Source organism: Protopterus annectens, chromosome 13.part0 (assembly GCF_019279795.1).
Source record: "Protopterus annectens isolate FY-2018-M chromosome 13.part0, PAN1.0, whole genome shotgun sequence".
NCBI lineage: Eukaryota > Metazoa > Chordata > Ceratodontiformes > Protopteridae > Protopterus > Protopterus annectens.
The window spans coordinates 74195236-74219283 of NC_056747.1; the positions used below are offsets into that span (position 1 = coordinate 74195236).

The window sequence follows — 24048 nt, forward strand, 5'->3', positions numbered from 1 at the left end:
CTGCAAATATCTGGGACAGAAATACAAGGGATAGCTGTCACTTACACATATCCCTTGATATATCACTGCAATCACGGAGGTATACAAGTAGCAAGCTCACCTGCAGACAATATAGAAACCAATTAACAACGGCCCAACGTACAATCCCGTAACATAAGTCTACTAATTGTTAGCTCTATAATTAGGGACGGAGCCCACACACATATATACGGATTATGTAGAAATGCAAGGCCCACAAACCTGCATATGCTACGTACACCCACCGACATCCCCCACACTAGAAACTAAAGCAATACAGACTGTAATAGCAGCACAAACATCCAGTCAGTCAATTACATCTGCAGAACCCTCAACATACCATGTGAGAAACACAATTAAAGGCGTCATGCAAAATTGCAGGCGTTGTATAATGGAACAAACAGCCATGTTACAGGTTTTGTTTGCAATACTTCGTTATCAGACGTTGGGATGACAGGTACACTCACATGTTGAACCAAATACTCTACCTGTCACACACAATCCACGGGGGACATGAATCCAAAGTATACTTGTCTCCATGCATAGCAGTTGCAATTACACATAACAAAACACAATACAGACCGTCTCCCCGAAGGTAGGGCAAATAGGCAACGCCCAAGTGGAGAATCCAATTATACCCCACTGTTGCCATGTAATTGGCGAATGGAGTAGCTGCACAGCTGATATGCAAGTAATTAGTCACTCAGGAACACCAATTGGTGGGATGAATCCACATGTTACAGGTATCGACGTATATAAGGATGACTTGGCAGACATTCAAACCGTATGCTCATACCGAATACCAGTTGAAACACTGTGAGAGAGATAGAAACGAAACGCCGTAACGATAACAAGGTATGTAGAACACCCGATATGTAAGGTTATGTATAGCATGATCTGTATTAATTAGTTTTACTGTATGTATAGCCTGGTTTGTATTAATTAAACGTGTCCGCAATGCATAAAGTGGGGAAAGGTATTTATGTAGTGATGTCCTGCTGAGCATACTAACACTTGTAGAAACTGTGCGTCCAGCGGTGGGACACAAGGTACACAGCACAGACACCACAAGGGATGCTACATGAGGGCGTTAAACAGAACAATTCCATACAACCCGCCGTCAGTGGTAGGGTATGTCCAACAAGGACGTGCCATAGCAGGGGATAGTATATGTTGATATACTGTCACAGCATGCATGTGTATGGGCATATAACGTTAATGACATATCTAAGGTGGTCCCGCTGTGCAAGTATGCTTTGTATTATGGGATACTATGTGAAATTTGTGTAATGTATAGTATTGTAGGTAGATATGACAGATATTCTACACAGCATAACAGGCATATCATGCATACCACAGGTATCGTCTATTGGCATGTACAATGACAGGATACATATGGCTTGTAGGCATGGGACATTGTAATAGCATGATAGCTAATCTAAATGGAAGGGCTACCAAGTAACCATGCACAAAGGACATGTAATAGCTTTACAGGTGCATAGTGGGGTACTATGCAGTCTGGCAAGTCCATGTGTAAGCACAACTACAGTGTTCACACTAGTGGCACCTCTCTAGGGTAGTGTCCTGTGAACAGCAGAGCCATGTGTTACCTGCACCTCTGCACAGTATAGCCACTGCAGTGATTCCAGGCCTACATGTGTCTCCCAATCACCAAGGGAGGTATCACATGAACAGTGCTACTGAGTGTCCCTGAGTGATGTACATAGGACTTATGTTCCAAAGTATGTTGAGTGTCCTGTTTGGGAATGTAACCCTCAAGCATATCCCACTCATTGTGGCGTGTGTGCACATATCCATGAGCATGTTGTTCACAGTGGCTTTTGTTTATGTCGCGTATGAGGAGTATATCCATTAATAATATTGTGGACATGGGCCCTGTCTGATCAGCAGAGGTCACCCCTGAGTATGTAGTATGCAAATGTGTACAGATGTGGTGTCCGTAATGCAGCCACATATTTAAACTGTCGGAGCTCAGTAAACGTCATGGCGTGTTAATGTTGTGGTATGTAAAGCTGTAGCTGTTGTGTAAGGTACACCCTAAATGGGGTGGTGTACCCTTGAATGTGTGTAGATGTCTTGAGTTCAGAGGTACAATGGGTGCCTATGTACCAGCTACACACCCAGTACAGATAGGTGTGGCCACGTAGAAGGACATCCACGCCACAGTGGCAATACGGTAACCACAGGAGTGGGTGCGACATATGTGTGTACTGCAAACATGTACAATGTGATATGTATGTAGGGGACTACCACCCATGTGATAGTCAGTGGGTGAATGGTGTAATGCAAAGGTGATGTGCATGTACCTTGTGTCATGCAGCTTGATGCCATGATAGTCATATTATGTATCTGTCACAGAGACACCCGTATGGATGGAGTCAGTATCAGCTGGTGGAGCAATCATGGCACTTTGTATGCAGGGGTTTGAAAGCTAGGCGGGGAAAGTCCCCTGTGCTAGCCTGTTCCACAGGGAAGCATATACTGAACATGAGGGGCCCTATGACTGAGGACTGTGGTATGCCAAATGTGCCTGACATGTAGTAGGTACTATGGTATGCTGGCCTCACTGTGTGTGTCCTGTCCATGATCCACATTGCATAACATCCTGAGACACAGGGTATGATGTGCAGATGGATGTGTATGTTGTCAATACCAGAATGGGGAATGGTGCTGAAAGGCAATGAGAGGACAATGTAGGATGTGTGGACTCCCGTACCATCAGCAACTGCCCGGGTAACTGTATGAAAGGAGTCCACCATGTGCAGGGGCCATGCTCTGGCCCTAACAAGCCCAACCCGGGTGGCAGCAAAGGACGGAAGCCCAACAATGTCTCTGTGAATGACGTCCTTGATGATGTGCCCCATAGCCATGCAGAACAGTCCAGTCAGGTGTGTAGGACTATAGTCCCACTCGTGCATTGTGGTGCCACCTGTGTGTAGTGTGATAAATGCTGCTGTGCGCCATTCAGGGGCTACAATGTCTGAAACAAGGCTATTACTGAATATGGTGGCCTAGTGGGGAGGCATGTCATTCAGAGGTTGGTGGACATCACAGCCTGGGAAGTTGGAAGGTGACATGGGGCAAGTTTCCCAGGACATATAGAGTGTAGGTCAGTACTGTGTAGGTGTGACCACAGGGACACCACAATGTTCATGTATGGATTGTGGCCCTGTAGTGAGTGAGAGGGTGTAATGTTAGCATTGAATCCATCCTCCAGCATGTTGCCAACATCACCTGGGTCTGTAATGTTCCTGAGTGACTGTTGTATGTGACAGAAGATGTGGGTGTTGCCATCGACTACTGATATACCACCATAATGCCTGGTGGTACACCCCAGAATGTGTGGCAGTCATGTTTACGTAGCTAGTCTTGGAGTATGTGATGATGGACCCTGTGGCCCCACCACGGCTGACCAGTGAGCCACCCCACACATGGGAATGTACACCACTGTGCAACAACCTACACCTGTTGTTGTACATCATATGTCCATGGAACATGACCACCAGAGTGGCGTCTGTTATCTGGTGTGTACCATCATGGCTCTGTGTGGAATAGCATGATCCATGCAGTTGTGTACATGCTAATGAAGTGCAATGGGGTATGTGTCAGCATTTGTATGTGCATTGTCCATCTGCACGGGTGTCATGACATTAACAACCGCTGTCAGCAGACGTCTGTAGTAGGTGTTGTAGTACTCATGTAATGTGTATGCTGTGATGGGTGTGGTGCCGGGATGTGGCTAACAAGGTTGATTAGCATATGTTCGGAATCCACCAATGAGAGGATAACCCCAGGTGTGTAACACCAGTCACATGGTGGTAGTGTTCATGCCAAGTTTAATGTAGATCTTGGAGGTGGTGTTTATGGGTTGATCCAGCAAAGCAGAGGTTATGACTCATGGATGTGTCGGTACAGGAGTCGCTATCACAGTTAAGTGTGGGGTAGTGTCAGTCACACATCAGTAGTAGCTGTCTGAGGCCCACTGTCCAATATACCAACAAAGAAGTTATGTTAACCGTGGGGTATGATGTTGACTCTGTAGCTTGTTACAATGTGTATAGCGGTCTCAGACACAGTTAGTTGCACGTGGAGCACCTCTGATGCATTGTGCTAAGTAACATGCCAGGATGTGTGCAAAACATAGTGGGATATGGGAACCCCTCAGCTGTGGGTGTGCCGGTCCAGGTATATGCCTGAAAGGTATGGTCTGTCTATAACCTGTCATTGCAGGTGTGCTCTGCAGAGCCTAGAAGCAGGTCCCAGTCACTGCAGAGATGTTTGAGTGGTGCATTATAAGGTGTGCCTTGCCTGCGTGCGTCACAGAGGAAGATGCAAGCATTGTGTCACATGACCCCATGTCGTGCCTGCCAGTTCCCATCCTGCCGGTGACAGTTATTGGAAACTGTGCAAGACAGGCAGTATAGAAGCAGCAAGAGCCTTACATGTGAGCTGTACTCCCAGGGCTGACAGGTGCAAGTCATCTGTGCCACAGCATTGTGTCTGACCAGGTCAGTCAAAGCGGACAGATACCAGATGCCTGTGGAATGACAATAGGAGCATAGGCAACTGTTGAAGTGACACAGTCGGTCGTTGTACAGTGGTATCGTGTCTGGATGAATACAAAATGCTCCCCAGGGCTTGGCCCACACCCTCAGGGCTATAAGACTGGTGAGCTATTGCATGTCCCTGCACACATAGTCTGTGAAGTGGCATCACAGGGCAGTCACACTAACATGGAGAATGACAGTCACATCATCCCTGGTGAGGTGTGGCATGGGTGCATAGGTAATGTTGCAGAAGCAGTTACCTGACAGCAAGATGTAAGTGACTATCGCCTTGTTTAGTCTGCTGTGTGGAACTGCAGTGTGACTCCCTACAGAGTCATCTATGACTGGTGTGTTGTGAATGTTATAACTCCCTATTGGCTGTATGTGATGGGCACACATGAGTCTTTGGGCTATAAGCTGGTGATGTTGTCTTCCATGATGGGGGCTACCTCTGGTGCCTACACTGAGTATGGAGACGTACTGCACAAGTTGTCCTCGTAGGTGTGGCCAGTGGTGTAGATCATGTGAGACTATGTGATGGGTGGGGTGTGTTGCGAATGTTACACATCCCCAAATGACTGTCAGGTGCAGTCAGGGTTGGTGACAGCATTACCCCCCAGCCATAGCTGTCAACCTCCTGTCCCCAAAATGAGGAACATTAGCCCTCATACTGTGTGACAAATGGGCAAAACGTGGAACACTTACAACTGGCTTACTAACAGCTTCAACTAGGAAGGGCATATGATGGCTAAAATAGGCTGGTTTTACGTATAAAAAAGATATTCTAATGAATTAATATGATTCCCATCTATTTAGCCATGGCTAGCAGGTAAACAATTTCCAACAATGAATGTGTGACAGACCCTTTCAATGTGGAACCTTGAGGAACATGCACCTTTTAGAACCCCAAATGAGGTACGTTCCTCATAATGAGGTACACTTGAGAGCTATGCCCCCAGCACGGCTGCAGAAGTGCATCCCCCACAGGCTGTAGTGTCATATGTTGGGAGGTGAGCATTGAATGTGTACATGAGACAATTGCTCTATTGCCACATGTACGACATATCCCTCATATAGACAGGCAGTAGCACTGGTACGTGACAGTTGGACATGCCTGTATATACAACCATGTCCCACAGGATATGTGCGTTATGTGTGTACAACAGCTGTTGTACCATAAGCAAGCTGGGAAGTGTAGGACAGCCAGTGTACCTGTGGGAAATGGTGTGGAATGGGTGCTATAGTAATCAGTAGCTCATGACATGCTCACAAGTTCTGAACAAGTGCCTAGCATGACCATACAATACAGATAGGGTGATAATATCAACCCACAAGTGGTGATGACAGTTATTTTGGGTGGCACCGCACTATAACCCTGCTGAGAATGGTGTGCATGTCCATGAACCATTATCACTGTAGATGTTAGCAGTACAGATGTACAAGACAGCACAGATATTTGATTACAAATACCTTTGTATGTCACAGGAGTGTTCCACCAGTGGCCTGTTGACAGACTCACAACTACAAAATGTGCAAGAGTGACATGTGCACATCACACCAGTGCCAGCTACAGTAGAACAGGGTTAATGTGTTGTACCCCAACCTCATTGTAGCCCATACCACACAGACAAATGTTAGGCATCTGTGTATGTAAGGCTGTGAATGGCCATGACCTATCAGTATAGCTGTGTCAGTGTTGTGAACAACATACAGAATGGGCTGTGTGGGTGAGGTGTGTGACATATGTGCACAGTCTGATGGATGATACCAGCATTGTCACCACTAGGTGAACATCCCTGTACCCATAAACTACTACCTAGGCTGTGGTCAACATTATGGACACTGTGTAAGGGATGGTGCTGTGCAGTGCACCCCCCGACTTGGTGACGTCTCCAGGCCCCTTAGGTAGTCATATGAGGTACCCATGTCATGTCAGGGTGCCATCCATGAGCACGGAGATCACTGGACAGGCATATACAGCACTGTGGTGACCAATATTGGATCACATACCACCTTTAAGGGGTAATGGCTATGCGTGGATGTGCAATACCAGCCTTCACAATCCTCACCTCCACTATGCAGCATGCTGTCTACCTTGCAGAAAGACATTTGCTACACCATGATGATGGACATGCTACATGTCCATATCCTTATCTATAAGACATATGTCATGGACAGCCACCATCCTAATACTAGGATCGCCACAGGCTGGACAGATCCCTGTGCCATATATGTGACATACTCCTGCCATACCATGCAACCCTGTCCATCAAAGCTGCACATGTCATCCCAGTCATACATGGTGTGATGGCCGCATGGTAGATGTACTATCAACTGACTGAATCAGTAATGTGGCACTGATGCACCTTGTAGTGGCACAATGGCTGTCTGTTACAGCTTGGAAACCATGCCCGCACATGCTATGGTTGATAACCATCCCTGCGAATGTCGTCTGACTAGCCATTGTCCCATGTCTATCACATGTTCAATACAGGCGATCCGTGGCAGGATGTTGAACAGTTGTACAGTGCTGTGTAGATGTATATGGCAAAACACATGCATGTACAGGTGTCCATGCGTATGTGTGCATTGTCACTGCTCAAGTCCATTACGGCTGTGTCTGTGTTGATATGTGACATATACACAGCATCCAGGTCAACAGCAGTACCGTGAACACATCCAGGCATGTGCAGATTGGTAAGAACACAAGTGCAGGCAAATAGACATGCCCACAGCAAGACAGCATTTACATGGAGTATGAACACTGTAATGAGGTGACACACATATATGGTGATGATATCCAATGCATAATGGGTGTGACGTGTGTGACACAAACACGTAAGTCATGTCAGTGTCATGATGCTTTGCAAAGATAACTGTGCAGATGTAGTAGATGTCATAGAAATGTATGTGCAGCAGTATCTCTGTACATCTCTGAAACTGTGACCTGTCACCATCATTATGTCTTACAGATAATGCCCCGTACACGCCTCTCAGCATACAGCCGCCAGGAGGATGATGTCCTCATCCCACAGCTCCGTGAAAACTATGACTTGTTGTTCAGCCATGTGCCACAGCATGCCCAGCAGTGGAATGACCTGTGGCAGGATCTACGCAGGAGGGTAAACGATGTGGGTGGCCATAACCGCACCTACCAGCAGGTGCGCAGACACTGCATGGACTTGATACGACATGCAAAACAGCATGCCACTGCAATCACCAGGGAACAAGGTGGAACAGGTGGTGGGCCACCAACCCTGCCCCCAGTCACACACACCGAGGAGCTACTGGCCAGTCTGGGGACACCCAGGGAACAGCATCCAGAAACACTAGCTGCCATCATGGAGGTGGGTGTCTCCCAACCAATGAGCCTGGAGTTGCCTGGTAAGTCAGTACTGCACATATGGCTATTATATCCCATGTAGTTGCATGTGTCACTGTACATTATGTAAAGAAACAACATATGCAAGGTATATGGACACACATGCTGCATATTACAGTATGCTACGTTGTGTATGCACACATGTGCATACTATATGCTATTACACAGGTGAATGTGTTCACATGCACAGTGCAACCTGTGGCTGTCATACAGTCATGGATAATGTTCATACTGGTGTGTCACCCCTATACAGGTACCTCTGGAATGCCGCACAGACATGAGCCCATTGCAGGTGAGACTGTCATCAGTATCAGGCATGTTGATAACCATCCCTGTGAATGTCGTCTGACTAGCCATTGTCCCATGTCTATCACATGTGCAATACAGGTGATCCGTGAAAGGATGTTGAACAGTTGTACAGTGCTGTGTAGATGTATATGGCAAAAACACATGCATGTACACATGTCCATGTGTATGTGTGCATTGTCACTGCTCAAGTCCATTACGTCTGTGTCTGTGTTGATATGTGACATATACACAGCATCCAGGTCAACAGCAGTACCTGCCATGTGGCCAGTTAACACTTGCACACCTGATGTTTGTTCCAGTCACGATATGCAGGTCGCATCACCCATTATTCACACAGGCCACCCATGTGCAATATATATAAAGGTAATGATACACTGACTTGTAACCACAGTACTTGTCATTGTGACATGTGTGGTCAGCTGTGCATACAACAGTGGAGGTGTTCTACAATGGAGGCATATGTAGTATGCATTGGAACAACTTGTGTGGTACGCACACAGTACCACACAGTGAGCTGTGATATGGGCAGCCCACACATGTCACCATTGTGTCATATGCCCCTGCATTGGTTGCACACATTGTGATGAGCCACCTGACATGTCCCAGACATGTAGTGTTCTGTCTGCAATATTGTCACACTATCGCATGACCTATACCCCACATACCAAACATACAACCCGTTGTCTGCATAGCCCTGTGGATTGTGACATATATGACATCTATGGGTGTATGTCATATGGGACAACACAGACATGTGAGATAGATGGCCATCACACACAATTGGCCAACACATGTGCACACATGGCCATGGGGGATGGCCAGAAACATGTAGCCACACAGTACATGGGATGTGTATACACCCTGTTGCACATTGTCCACACATGGTCCAATTATAGCCTTAGTTGACCAATTATACAGTTGATGTGGTACACTGGACAACCTAAAAGCCTGTGCACAGCTAATGGAGGTGTCACTGAAGTCTACCATATACGATCTGTTGAACATCATGACTGTGTTGCAGTTATGGCTATGCAATGTGTACATATTATGCATTCTACAGCAACATAGATGCCTCATGATGCCATGCAATGGCACAGTGTCTGTACTTCACACTGTATAGCAATGTAGACAGCTCACACTACCCTCCCATGCTCATGCACATTTGCTAAACATGCATTCTATCTGTAGGGCATACACACAACACTGCAATGTGAAGCCCATTATGATGCTGTACATGTGTCAGGACACCATTGTGTCAGACATGTATGCATGTTAATGCACATGTCAGCAGATTACATGTCAAGGTCACGTCACCATGTGTACTGTTATCCTGTTCTGGGCCACATGGTGTATCATGGGGATGCATGCATACTACCATGATTGTGTGAACTGCATGGCTACTGATATGACACCTGCTTGCTGTAGTGTGCACCCCAGGGAGGTATGCTTACTAACACCATTACTGTCTGAGCTGCATGCCCTCTGCTGTATCGCAGGCATGCTGCATGCCATATGACAAATCACATGCATGGTGTGTCTGTGTGTGTCTGTGTTTGTGTGTGTGTGTCTGTGTTTGTGTGTGTGTGTGTGTGTGTGTGTGTGTGTGTGTGTGTGTGTGTGTGTGTGTGTGTGTGTGTGTGTGTGTGTGTGTCTGTGTGTGTGTGTCTGTGTGTGTGTGTGTGTGTGTGTGTGTGTGTGTGTGTGTGTGTGTGTGTGTGTGTGTGTGTCTGTGTGTGTGTGTGTGTGTGTGTGTGTGTGTGTGTGTGTGTGTGTGTGTGTGTGTGTGTGTGTGTGTGTGTGTCTGTGTGTGTGTGTGTGTGTGTGTGTGTCTGTGTGTGTGTGTGTGTGTGTGTGTGTGTCTGTGTCTGTGTGTGTGTGTGTGTGTGTGTGTGTGTGTGTGTGTGTCTGTGTCTATTGTACTTTACAGTATTTCTTTGCATTCACAGGTGATGTAGGTGCGTTACCTCCTGCGGTACATCTGATGTTAGTGTCCCCACAGATACTAGCGGTGATGAACATATGCATGAGGTACAGGCAGGGTTGTCAGGGGCTGAATCTGTGCCAATGGTTACCATCCCAGCTATGTACCCCTCTTCCCCGCACACAGTTCTGCTGCCAACACATACCGCATCACCAGTGGCCATAGAGGAAGGACAGTCAGCGTCTGTTAGTGTGGAACAGGAACGTGTGGTGGCTACAGAAGGTGTGTCTACACACCATGGTGTCAGTGTAATGACTGCAGATGTGCCACACAGGCATGTGGCCGGTGCTGCTCGTAGGAGGACCTCTGGCAGACATGCACCTGCAGGACAGAGCACAGCAGCTGGTATCACCAGACACATGTTCCAGACTGTAATGGCGGCACAGGTACATGCTGAACGGCAGAACAGAGAAGGGCAGAGACTGCAGAGGGCTTCTATCCATACCCTAAATGACAACATCCAGGCATTGGCAAATGCTCAACAGCAGATTGCTGATGTTCTGGATAGGCGATTAGGTGAAATGGTCAGAATCCTTGACCGAGGCATGGCAATCTGTGAGCGGGAGCTGTCTGTGCTGGAACATCTGGTAGGAGTGAGGCATAGGCCACGTGGACGTAGGCCAGCAACACCACCTAGTGTAGGTCGACGTGAGCATGCCACCTCACATGCCCGCTCCCATAGTGCCGGTAGCAGTAGCAGTGCAGCTGGTGCTGCACTGTCAACACCAGGACACAGCAGGCCACGTGGACATGGCCCTGGACGTTCTCAGCGGGGAGACGGTTCCAGCGGACATGTGTCATTGGACAGTAGCCACTCTGTACCTCCACCTGGTAGTGCCCGTGCAACCCCAGGCAGGCACAGGTCACATGGCCGTGGACGGACACAGTGAGCAGTACAACCTGCTCTGTACAATCTGGGGCTGTCAATTATACCCCATGTAGGCCTCACAAATGGCAGAACTGTGTACACACATACACGCACACAGCAAACACAACTGTAGGGCTCCACAACATCTACATGCATTCTGAACAGACATGTCCAATCAACTCACCGGCCCTTACACACACACACATGATGTTATCCATTGGTGCAGCCTATGCCCCTGGCAAACATATCACCCTGTGCATATGATGAAGCCTGTGCTGCATCCCTGTCATCCACACCATCGGTGCAGGGTTATGTACAAATATTCTGATGCACAGGGTGAACAGAATAGTGAGAGGTGTATGTAATATTACCTGTGTGTGCATAGTGAGGTATGTGTATGTTGCAGTGGTTGTGTGTGAATACTGAGAGATGTGTATGTGACATAGGTTGTGCACTGTTGACATGCACCGGTCATACCATATAGTGCAGGTGCAGCATGCATTGTGATGTGTTCACGGTATGTGTTTCGGTTACATCTGTAGCACCATGTTGGTTGTGATACCCTGGTTCCCTCCTATGGTGTACTTGCATGTGCCTACAGGTAGCAGTGTTTACAGTCCCCCACGTGTAACTGTGGATTACTCACAGGCACGTCTGGCAATATCAGCATGCTACATGTACCCTCAACCTGACTGTTGGAAACACCAACATGACACAGATGGACAGAGACATGACATACATAGCAGGACACATTACAGGTATGGTGACATGGTGCAGGGGTTGTACACAGCGGTCTGGCCACTGATGATGTGAGGTGTCACTTGGTAGCTGGAGGCCACACTGTGCAGCAGTAGGACCCTGTAACAGTATGGGAACATGGCCACATTCACGGGGTGTACACCACTATAACGCACACCACATAGTGTGCAGGTGGGGACCCTTGCCTATGTGGTCATCACCCTCACAGTACTATGCACCCACACGATGTGTCACAGAGAAGGAACATGCACAGGTAGCCAGTATGGCTGGGAGCTATGGCATCAACAGGGTAGTGCACTACATCACCATTACGGGTTAGTCACCACGTGGGGTTAGTGATCATTTCTCACCGTATATTAGCATACACCCTCACACCAAGCACCAGACATACATACAGACACACACACACTGTGATGACCACACATGTGTATACGGACAGCCGATGTGTGTGATGCACCACACCGGCCGACGTCATGCTTCCCACACTGATGTATGTACAGATCTCTACAACGGTGTACAGGGATGTGTAACAACTGAAACATATTCCCCGCGATATTTGGCATCTCTGGTCACACATTCAGACACACATGGCAGTGCTGGGAATGATACACCTGCCATATGATGACACGTTTGATAGACATGCAGCGGTATTGATTGCATTATGTGTACCAACGCTATATCTGGCAAATGTGCTGCTATATGCACATGGGAGGTTGTAGGTGTTACAGGTGCCATGTGACATATAGTTGGTAACACCTGACCGCTGTGTATGCATTATGTCAGCACCGTCACGTAACATGGCATGATAGGATGGTGTGTGACACAACTGTGAGCCACCCCGTGTACACATACATCTGCACAGGTGGTTCACCACGTTATGTACACACATCCCTCCATACGTGCTGTTTGTATGTCACCGTATACAGGTGTCAATGATGGGTCTGCATTGCGACTGCATGTCGTAGGTAGGTGCAACTATGTTACGGACATCGGCCACTGCACATGCATGGTTGCTGCATGCACAGTACAGATGTCACATGTGTCTCCTGTTGCCATGTTTCTATGCATTGCTATTGTTGGACATGTGTGTTGACATACATAACACATGGACTGTGGTATGATATCACGGGTGTCACAGGCGACCAGTACAAGGGTATGTGTCCCGGTCAACATTGCTACCCCCTGTAGTGTGAGCATTCAACAGACATGGGCCCACCTTCTATTCGCGTGTGTAGCATTGATTAGGCCACTGTTATGCACGAGGTACATCAAAGGCTATGTATGTATGTGTTGTGTGTGAGTCCATGCACACATCCACACAATCACATGTATGACATATCCAGATGTGTGTTCACTGGTGTACAGCAACAGTCAGGTGTCACAGCTGTGTAAGGGCCGTGGTATGTCTTGAGCCGACCTGTTCATGTATACTGGTATCATTGCAATACATAACACCTGTTGGATCCCTGTTGGTACATGTGTACTCTGCACAGCTGGTGTACACCTCTGTACAGCCCAGTGGTCATGTGTCACATGGTGTTGTGGTACTGTAAGGCTGTGTAGTGCTGCACCGACGACATGGTGCTGACTTGACAGCTACAGTGTACACTGCAGTGTGTACGTGTGTGACCTGCACCTGTGAAAGCTGTGATGGCAGTTGTGTGTGTACAGGTCACTGCATGTGTGACCGCCCTGTGCGTGAGGGCAGTTATACCTTACTGTGCCCTTCTGTACTGTGCCATTCTGTGTGTACACTTCATCTGCATGCACGACAGGCCTTTGCAACAGCTAAGTGTGTGAGCATGCCCAGTATGCTGTTGTGTAGATGGACACACAGTACAGTCCATGTACACAGTTGTGTAGATGGACACACGGTACAGTCCAATCTGAGACCTTCTGTGTTTACACTCCATCTGCATGCAAGACGGCCCTTTGCAACAGCTAAGTGTGTGAGCATGCCCAGTATGCTGTTGTGTAGATGGACACACAGTACAGTCCATGTATGCAGTTGTGTAGATGGACACACGGTACATTCCACACTGTGCCCTTCCATGATTAGACTCTGTGTGCATGCAAGATGGCCCTTTGCAACTGCTAAGTGTGTGAGCATGCCCAGTACGCCGTTGTGTAGATGGACACACAGTACATTTCAAACTGCGCCCTTCCGTGATTACAATCCATGTGCATGCAAGACGGCCCTTTGCAACTGCTAAGTGTGTGAGCATGCCCAGTACGCCGTTGTGTAGATGGACACACAGTACATTCCAAACAGACGTGTGATACTAAGCGTGTGGGCATGGCCATTGACATCCTGTATAGCCATGGTGATCATCCAGGCAACAGATGTCCATTTTCAATGTCACGATGGATGCCTACATTGAACACGCTGGTTGCTGTCTCGAAGGGTGTACTGTCTGTGGCGCATCCCATATCTATTTAGTGTTGTAGTGCTCTGTAGATATTTAGTTGCCCCGATGACAGCACTGCCGTGTGTTTGTCTACGTCTACCTTGGGACAGTAATATGCTTTCAGACTGCTCACTCTCTAAACATTCCCTATCGGCATCTTTGCCTTTGCGGATGATGTCACCCACCTACAAGTATGCCTCTGGGAGTGCTGTGTTTAGTAATCTCAGTAGCACGTTCTGTAAATGCATAATGCTGTAGTGTGATAAGGTAGTTAGGTGTATGTTCAACTCCCGGCCCTGCCAAGTGTGTGTGTGTGTGTGTGTGTGTGTGTGTGTGTGTGTGTGTGTGTGTGTGTGTGTGTTTCCAGCTGCCTGGGGACACAGTAATGCTTTTAGATGCCTCACAACACATACATTCCCTATCGGCATCTTTGCCTTTGCGGATGATGTCACCCACCTAGAAGTATGCCTCTGGGAGTGCTGTGTTCAGTAATCTCGGTAGCATGTTCTGTAAATGCGTAATGCTGTAGTGTGATAAGGTAGTTAGGTGTATGTTCAACTCCCAGTCCTGCCAAGTGTGTGTGTGTGTGTGTGTGTGTGTGTGTGTGTGTGTGTGTGTTTCCAGCTGCCTGGGGACACAGTAATGCTTTTAGATGCCTCACAACACTTACATTCCCTATCAGCGTCTTTGCCTTTGCGAATGATGTCACCCACCTAGAAGTATGCCTCTGGGAGTGCTGTGTTCAGTAATCTCGGTAGTGCGTTCTGTAAATGCATAATGCTGTAGTGTGATAAGGTAGTTAGGTGTATGTTCAACTCCCGGCCCTGCCAAGTGTGTGTGTGTGTGTGTGTGTGTGTGTGTGTGTGTGTGTGTGTGTGTGTGTGTGTGTTTCCAGCTGTCTGGGGACACAGTAATGCTTTTAGATGCCTCACATCACATACATTCCCTATCGGCATCTTTGCCTTTGCAGATGATGTCACCCACCTAGAAGTATGCCTCTGGGAGTGCTGTGTTCAGTAATCTCAGTAGCGCATTCTGTAAATGCGTCATGCTGTAGTGTGATAGGGTAGTTAGGTGTAAGTTCAATTCCCAGCCCTGCCAAGTGTGTGTGTGTGTGTGTGTGTGTGTGTGTGTGTGTGTGTGTGTGTGCATGCTCCCGTCCGCCTGGGGACTCAGGTTATGCTTTTAGACGCTTCGCACCACAGATATATCCTGCTGACATCTTTGCCTTTGCGGATGTTGACATGCACCTAGAAGAATGCCTGTGGGTCTGCTGTGTTTAGTAATCTCGGTAGCCCGTTCTGTAAATGCGTCATGCTGTAGTGTGATAGAGTAGTTAGGTGTAAGTTCGATTCCCCGCCCTGCCAAATGTGTGTGTGTGTGTGTGTGTGTGTGTGTGTGTGTGTGTATGTGTGTGTGTGTGCATGCTCCCGTCCGCCTGGGAACTCAGGTTATGCTTTTAGATGCTTTGCACCACAGATATATCCTGCTGACGTCTTTGCCTTTGTGGATGTTGACACGCACCTAGAAGAATGCCTGTGGGTCTGCTGTGTTTAGTAATCTTGGTAGCGCATTCTGTAAATGCGTCATGCTGTAGTGTGATAGGGTAGTTAGGTGTAAGTTCGATTCCCAGCCCTGCCAAGTGTGTGTGTGTGTGTGTGTCTGTGTGTGTATGTCTGTATATCTCTCTCTCTATAGATATATATATATATCTGTTTTCTGCCCATAACTCTGCTCTTGCATGGACAGCTGACTGTTTCATGTATCGCATATTTGCATAGCTTTCACATACCAGTGGGGTATGTTGCAAATCCCAACATTGTCCATGCAACGTCCGTGTTACGGGTGGTGTTACACACTCTTACAGGCATTTGCTGTATATCTTGGCAGACACCTATCCTTGCTGTACTCTCACTGTACTCGTACACGCCGGAGGCTTCATGTATCATGGCCTAGTTTTGCTGTGTGTATGTCTCTTTGTGCTGTATGCATGGCTGTGGGTATGTCCAACTATCATCATTTGTAAAGGTGACAGCCCTATAGGAACTTCATGTAGACTGCTGTGTCATTTGACATGTCAGCACATACCTGCGGACAGTACTGAACATCCTACTGCAGTGCTTTTCATACCTTCTGCGTTATCTTGCAGTCGATAATGCTGTTTCCTCACACATGTATCTGTTTCTGATCATACCACTCCACCTCCTAGAGCAAACATCTGGACAAAGCCTTAACTGATAGTGGGACACATAGGGGCAGTATTGACATGTTGCTCTTACAAACGTAGATAGTTGACACAATAATAGGTTTTGCATTAGTATGACTTTTCTGACTTCAGTTATCAGGAATGTGCCAGAATGGTACTGATGTTACGTGGAACACACCAAACATATGAGGCAGAACTCTGTACATTCTGCGTAAATCTGTACAGTTGCGGAATATGTGTCTGATACAAGATATCAACTTTCTGACACCAATACACACACTGTATGGTGGCATCACAGGCCACATGCCATTACATTTATATTGCAGGACACACCCACCCAGAGGGTTGTATTCCTCACACAGGCCAACAGCTGCTTATCCACACTAATTAGTCTATCATGTACCATATGTGTACGCCGGTATTTGCGCTTTCCGTCAGTGGCAGAGCTCACGTCAGTATGGGGGACTGGACATTGTAATGGTGACACTGCATGACACCCTGAGGGACACATTTCTTTTGAGTCTATTAACCTTCCACATTGACTTTCACAGGGCATACGTTGTCATTCACATTTGTCGGAGTACATGCGTATGACTTGTACATGTTTTGTCATTTGTCCTGATGTCTTTCTTCTCACCTGTCCACCTAGTATCACTAGTTCTGTACATGTATTTTGGACAGGTTACCTTCATACCTCTAACCTGTACACATTATGGGTAAACGCCCTGACGTTTGACCTTTGCCCTTGTTACATTTGTCATAGTAATGTGCCTTTCTGGTAAATTGCTGGCAAGGCATTATGAACTGTGCGGTTAGATAATAGTGACTGACATTTCTATTACATGATTAGTAACGCTCATAACATTCGTATTCCTGGCTACGCCAGTATTCTATCAATGTTCTGACTTTGTCTGGGGTATATCTAATATAGTCCCTATTTGTATTTCATGTATTATGCCTTAGTGCAGCTGTCTTATTCTGACAGTTTGCCAGTTATGGTTACCATCTTGGTCGTACGCATGTCCATCCATGATAATTGCCTACATGACACTAATATAGGGCCCTACATATTCCCACAATGGTTTACGCAATATCCAGTGGATGGTTTGCCCCATTATTGAGAATATAGGTGTGTGCTATACCCACATCACTCCAACGGGGCGGGCCTACTAAATCTCTGCCAAACAACACCTAGGCCCATTTCTGCATACCCATGATTCCCATACCTGACACCCCTCCACAGTACCCATTACACATGTTTAATGTGAGCGGTACTGAAGTGTGGAGACACTTATATGCACTCCCCACTCTCCGGATATCAGTTCATACGTCATACATTCTATCGACACATGTGTCATTACCCTTGCACCTGCTACTGTGGCATGTACAGCTATATCGTATTCGCTGAAGTCACTTATTTTGCGTCAATGACGGTTGACACTACGTATGGATCAATTTTTGGGGTCCTGCAATGGACACCTATATGCATGTTTAAAGTGTAGAACTTGCTGGACTGTCACTTTCTGGCCAATGGTTTGGAAGGCAGCAGTTTATTCACCTTTCCTGCATGTCTGTTTGTCTACCCATATTAGCTATGCCGTGGCCTATTTATGTACATATGTCATATCTACGGGACATATGTTTGTTGTGTATATATATATATATATATATATATATATATATATATATATATATATATATATATACATGTACAGTCCTCATTTCATAATTTGCTTTGGTTTACGTCTGTGGGTTATGTGTATACACATATATCTATATCCATACCATACCTTTCCACTGTACAGATTGTCGCAGAGTGTACAGCTGTTTGCCTCTTTATTTTCGGTGTGTTTTTCATAAACTTGTGTCTATCTGGCAATGTAGTGGCATTTCATTTAAGACTTACATTGGGAAATACTGGCAAGCAGTTCAGGTTATGACTGCATACCCTTCAGAGAATCCATGCTACTGACACACCCGTTATTCTATCCACTTTCTATGTTTGTTCTGGCACATATCTGGGGTTTGTCCCTATTTGTACCGGTAGTTTGCATGCCTTTGTCCGGTTTCATACTTTACGGGGTTAACAGGTTTGAGCCATGTGTAACTAACATGGGGGAAACAGCATTCATTTACTATGCTGTGAGCGGATCACCCACACACAGGCGCACTTGCATTTCCTTATTGTGGGTTACGCTCAGGAGCGCATGCATATCCTTATTGTGGGTTACATATGTTTACTAAGTCTTTGTGCTTACGTGGGCTTTATTACTTGTGACAGTACCAGTAAAATATCTGTAATCCGGTTAATGGACATATGCGAAACACACGTTCACCTTTACATATTTAAATGCCTGTACAGCACAGACACATTCATTACACTTTAACATTATATGTGCTGTAGTCGTAGTTGAACCAGGACTCATTCACATTGGCTGGATGCTGTAACCACTATACTTTTGGTGCTCTGACTCATTTATATACATACCCATAGTACATAGCTACATTAACATATGCCTCACCGCTTCACTTACGACACAGGCATCCATTCTCCTACTGGGAAAAATGCGGTACTACATATTACACATTTCCTATTCCCTACTGCTCTGGACCCAAGCTGCATATTTAATCACTGCAGGGATATTCAGAACCCCAAGGCTTATAGTCCTGTCACATACAAGTCTTTAATTGTCAGGGTGTTCATGTGGTGATCTGGGTTTAGGCTTGTCCGCCTGGTGAACAGAACTGCCCTGACCGTGTTCAAATGTCAGACAAAGCACATGGACAGAGTTTGTCCATTTTAAACATTTTATCTGTGTTTACAGACACAGGTGTTTGGGCACCTGTCAGCAGCTTATAATGTTGGCAATACATAATATGGGTGGGGGTGGTTACAATACATAATCCACGGTGAGTAGTCTTCCCATTCACATTATTTTACCTGTGTTTACAGACACAGGTGTTTGGGCACCTGTCAGCAGCTTATAATGTTGGCAATACATAATATGGGTGGGGGTGGTTACAATACATAATCCACGGTGAGTGGTGTTCCCATTCACATTTGACTATTTCCTGTATTCATTCATACGAGGATTATTATTTTGGACATGAATTAACTATGAATTAACTACAGGTATGCAGTAGTACAGTAAACATATGTGAAGGTTTGTTACAGTAAAAATGTACGGACCTCTGTAATACTCGGGGACTACCCCACATCCTTCACAACATTTCATGCTAATGTACATACTATTAATCTGTGAACTTTCGAAGTTTGTGAGGGCAGTATTTACATCTGTCCCTATCTGTCCACCCATCATTTTAGGCTTTGTCCAGATTTTGTTGCTGTAATAGGTTGAGAGGTGGTGTCGGTATGTGATTGAGTTGAATATATACTGTCGATAATTCAGTGGGATGTAGGGTTGCCACCTCTTCCTCTTTGTGAGGGGAAGTCCCACTTTGGACAGTTGTGTCCTGCGATGAAACCTAAGACATGGCAAATGTCCTGTGATTTTAAGACAAAAGTATATTTCTTATTTTCTTTAATAGTTGCATGATACAGGTATTTTGTATCTGAAACACATAACTATTATTTGGGATAGCATAAGCAATTCAAATGCTATGAAATAAGCTTTTATGTTGGCAGACAAGTGTAATTCTGTCCTTTGCACTGGCCGGGGGTATGTTTTATCCTGCAAATTCTCACATTTCTACAAAAGATGTCCCACCTTGGGCATCTGAACAGGTGGCAACCCTAGTGGGGAGACCTGCATGGTGGACAGGTGTTCCATCCTGTGTAGTATGTTTTGCATGTCTGTCTAGAAACAGAACAGTACCGTGACTACACATACATGTTTTGTCCAGATGTGTACAGTACTAGACACCGTGGCATGTAAACAACTCTGATGTTTCAACAGGTTACTTATCCCACGCGGGATGTACACACATTTTGCCAAAACATGAACGCGCGGGCATTTGGATTTACATAACTGTGATGGGATGTTTACAAACATGGGATACATATTTGCAATCCTGACACTGCCTAGGACGATACTTCCTACTACATATGGGGAATACTCGCTATGTGTAGGTGTACGGCTGTGCAAGGCTGGTAGCTGGATTTGGTGGACATTCGGACATGGGTGCGGGTTATGTGCTATACAGGGGATGTTGCGTATTGCATTTGCATGCATGGGTTCTGCATTTGGATGTCCCGGTTCCGCATATAGCATCCTATGTGTATGTTCATGTGTATAGCACATTTTAATATTCATATGTTTGTGTGAGTTTGGTATACAATTTGGACTGTCAGGTTTCTTTACGGTTGTTATATGGCCACAACTGCCCAGCTGTGTACTATCACTACCACTGTGGGACTGCTGGTGACCCTGCCCATGGGGCTAGACGTGTGTATTGGCGGCACGATGACATGATGTGCTTCCCTTCCACTGGGTATAACTACTTACAGTGCAGTACATTACGGACACACGATTTTAAATATAATTTGTTCCATGGACGGAAACTCATATTGTGTTGCGTGCATTTCTGTTTGGTTCTCAATTTTGTGTGGCCGGGAACTGTCTTGCATGCTTTGCATATGTTTCATTATCCACGGACACTGATAGGTGCGATTACTATTGCAGGCAGACTATAATATTCAGCAGTTTAGGTTGCTCATCGACAGCCGACATTGACACGCCTCCGGGCGCAGCTTAGTAACGCCCCATGCATTCGCGCATGTGTCCTATGCACGTGGATGTGGTGGCAGCGTACCTTCATTAATATGCATATGGCGCTACTACACCATATATACGCCGCACAGCCGGCGCAGGCCTTACACCGGTGTTGCGTCGAGCTTCATGAATCCGGGGGAATGACTTAATATACATCTTTGTCACAGCACAATTTCATTTTTCCGACTACCTAAAATTCCAAAAGGATATGAAATGTTTGTGTTCTAAAATATTCTTATTAAGCATTTTGTATTCTAATAATAGTAAAACAAGCATGTTAGCTTTGATTTCTGATTACCTTAGAACATTTTAGAATATTGCTTTATTAGTCTAATCATATACAATACAGCATGCTGCTTATTGTATTGTTATTATTAAGTATATTTAGAACAAGGAAGAAGATATCACATAATACATTGCCAGTTTATACTCCCTCCTACTGAATATGCAGATACATTAAACTACTCTGACGCATACCTCTCAACCTCTCAGTGCAAGAAATCTGGAGAAAGCCTAAAATAACAGGGGGACAAAGGCCCACAAATAGGGACAATTTTAAATACTGCTCTTATAATCTTAGAAAGTTGCTAGAATAATAGGAGGGGTGTTAGCATGCATTTTCTAAAGGATATGAAGCCAGAAACTCAAATGCATGTCATTATTTAGTGGCTTCAGTTCTCAGTGATTTGACACAGAACCACATATTTTATGCAGAACAGACCAAGAATATGAGGCAAAAATCTTGACATTCTGTCACAACCTGCACAGTTGAGAGGTATGCAGTCTGACGCTGTGCAGACTTTACTGTGAAAACACTACATCTTTTCATTCTGGGTCACTACTTCAAAAGAGGTCCTCCAAAATGGTGCCTCTTCTAGCTCTAACTTTCTGGAATTTCTTTCCACCAGGTTTGCTCACCCAGCATAGTTAACAAACTGTACATAATGAATAAATGACAACCAACCCCCCCCCCTTGCTGCCTTCTGAAATTCAACAGTCCTAACACCGATGCTAACATTTGGGTTTGTGTACAGGCACCCATGCAGACACATATTCACATACATAAATTCATGTTTACAAACTTGCACACATATAGACATGCACACACACACAAGAACATACAATCACAAGCACATACATATAAGTGCACAGACATATATGCATGAGTGTACAAAAACACATACATTTGGACACACATGCGATCACACACACACACACACACACACACACACACACACACACACACACATACACACACACACACACACACACACACACACACACACACACACACACACACACACACACACACAAGACCATACACTCACAAGCACATACATATAAGTACACAGACATATATGCGTGAGTGCACAAACACACACATTTGGACACACATGCAATCACACACACACGCACGCACACACGTGCTACAAGAAACAACAATTTCAAGGAATTCCTTTAAAGTAGTGACATAGAATTGCATTCAGATCAAATTACTGCCTGAAATAATCTCTAATATAGCTTTTCTCTTCCAACAGCACAGTGTCTACAAGCATCAATGCCATGGCTGCAGTTACATTAGAAGATATAATCAAGCCCAGGACACGCCGACTGTCTCCACAGAGAATGATCCTCATATCTAAGGGGCTTAGTGAGTATTCTTTGATCTACTGAAATTCATAAAAGTCAAGGATATCCTCATCATATTCACATGGCGATTGTCAAGGGTGGACGTAATTTCCCATCCTGCTGACACTAACCGCACACACACACATACACACACACACACACACACACACACACACACACACACACACACACACACACACACACACACATAAGAACATACAATCACAAGCACATATATATAAGTACACAGACATATATGCATGAGTGCACAAATACACATAACACATTTGGACACACATGCGATCTCACACACACACACACACACACACACACACACACACACACACACACACACACACACACAGACACACGCACACACATACATACACACACACACACACACACACACACACACACACACACGGATACAGTCTCATACACATACACACACAACACACAGACACACACACACACACACACACACAGACACACACACACACACACACACACACACACACACACACACACACACACACACACACACACACACACACACGTGTGCATTTTTGTTATCCACATTCCAACATGTTGTGTTGGCTAAAAGGGCTGCTTTATGTGAGAGACAGGCATCTCCATCTCCATATTAGAATATATTGCTCCACAGAGTATTCAAACTAACCTTGACAGTGTTGAGTCCAGTACACTCTAAAAAATGCAGCAAAGAGAAAATGTTAAAGACCACTATTTAGTAAAAATGTCAGTGTTCAATTACCCAGATAAGTCACTTGAGTAATACATACACAGATATCCTGTCATGTTTACACAGAATAATTCCAGATGCATGCAATTGTTACAGATGATTTCTGATCATGCCATTTGTTCAGATGATGGTATATGTACTTTGAAAACAAAAGGTATTTATTGGAATTGCTGTTGAAGTTTACCTAATACTGTTTATATATATATAGAGAGAATTACTTTCATTATGTTGACTTGCACACATAAGCAAGTCAAAAACACTGCTACGCTCAGAGCTTCCTGGAGGCAGGGGGCGTTAGTATGCAAATGAATAATACTTCAACTGGATTTTCCAACACAGATAAGTATTGACATATACAGCCAAACTACATAGTGGGTACTTAGCACAATACACGTATAATGCATTTATCATTCATATTAATATTAAT

At 45.5% G+C, this 24048-nt stretch overlaps 1 protein-coding gene across 1 annotated transcript in view; it reads left to right on the top strand.

Annotated features, from left to right (window-relative positions):
* Positions 1-24048, top strand: part of SLC5A5 (solute carrier family 5 member 5) — a 427828-nt gene that overhangs the window by 248203 nt on the left and 155577 nt on the right. The window contains exon 9 of the mRNA XM_044054751.1: positions 22771-22883. Coding sequence (XP_043910686.1) covers positions 22771-22883 — 113 coding nt within the window. The remainder of the gene's footprint in view (positions 1-22770; positions 22884-24048) is intronic.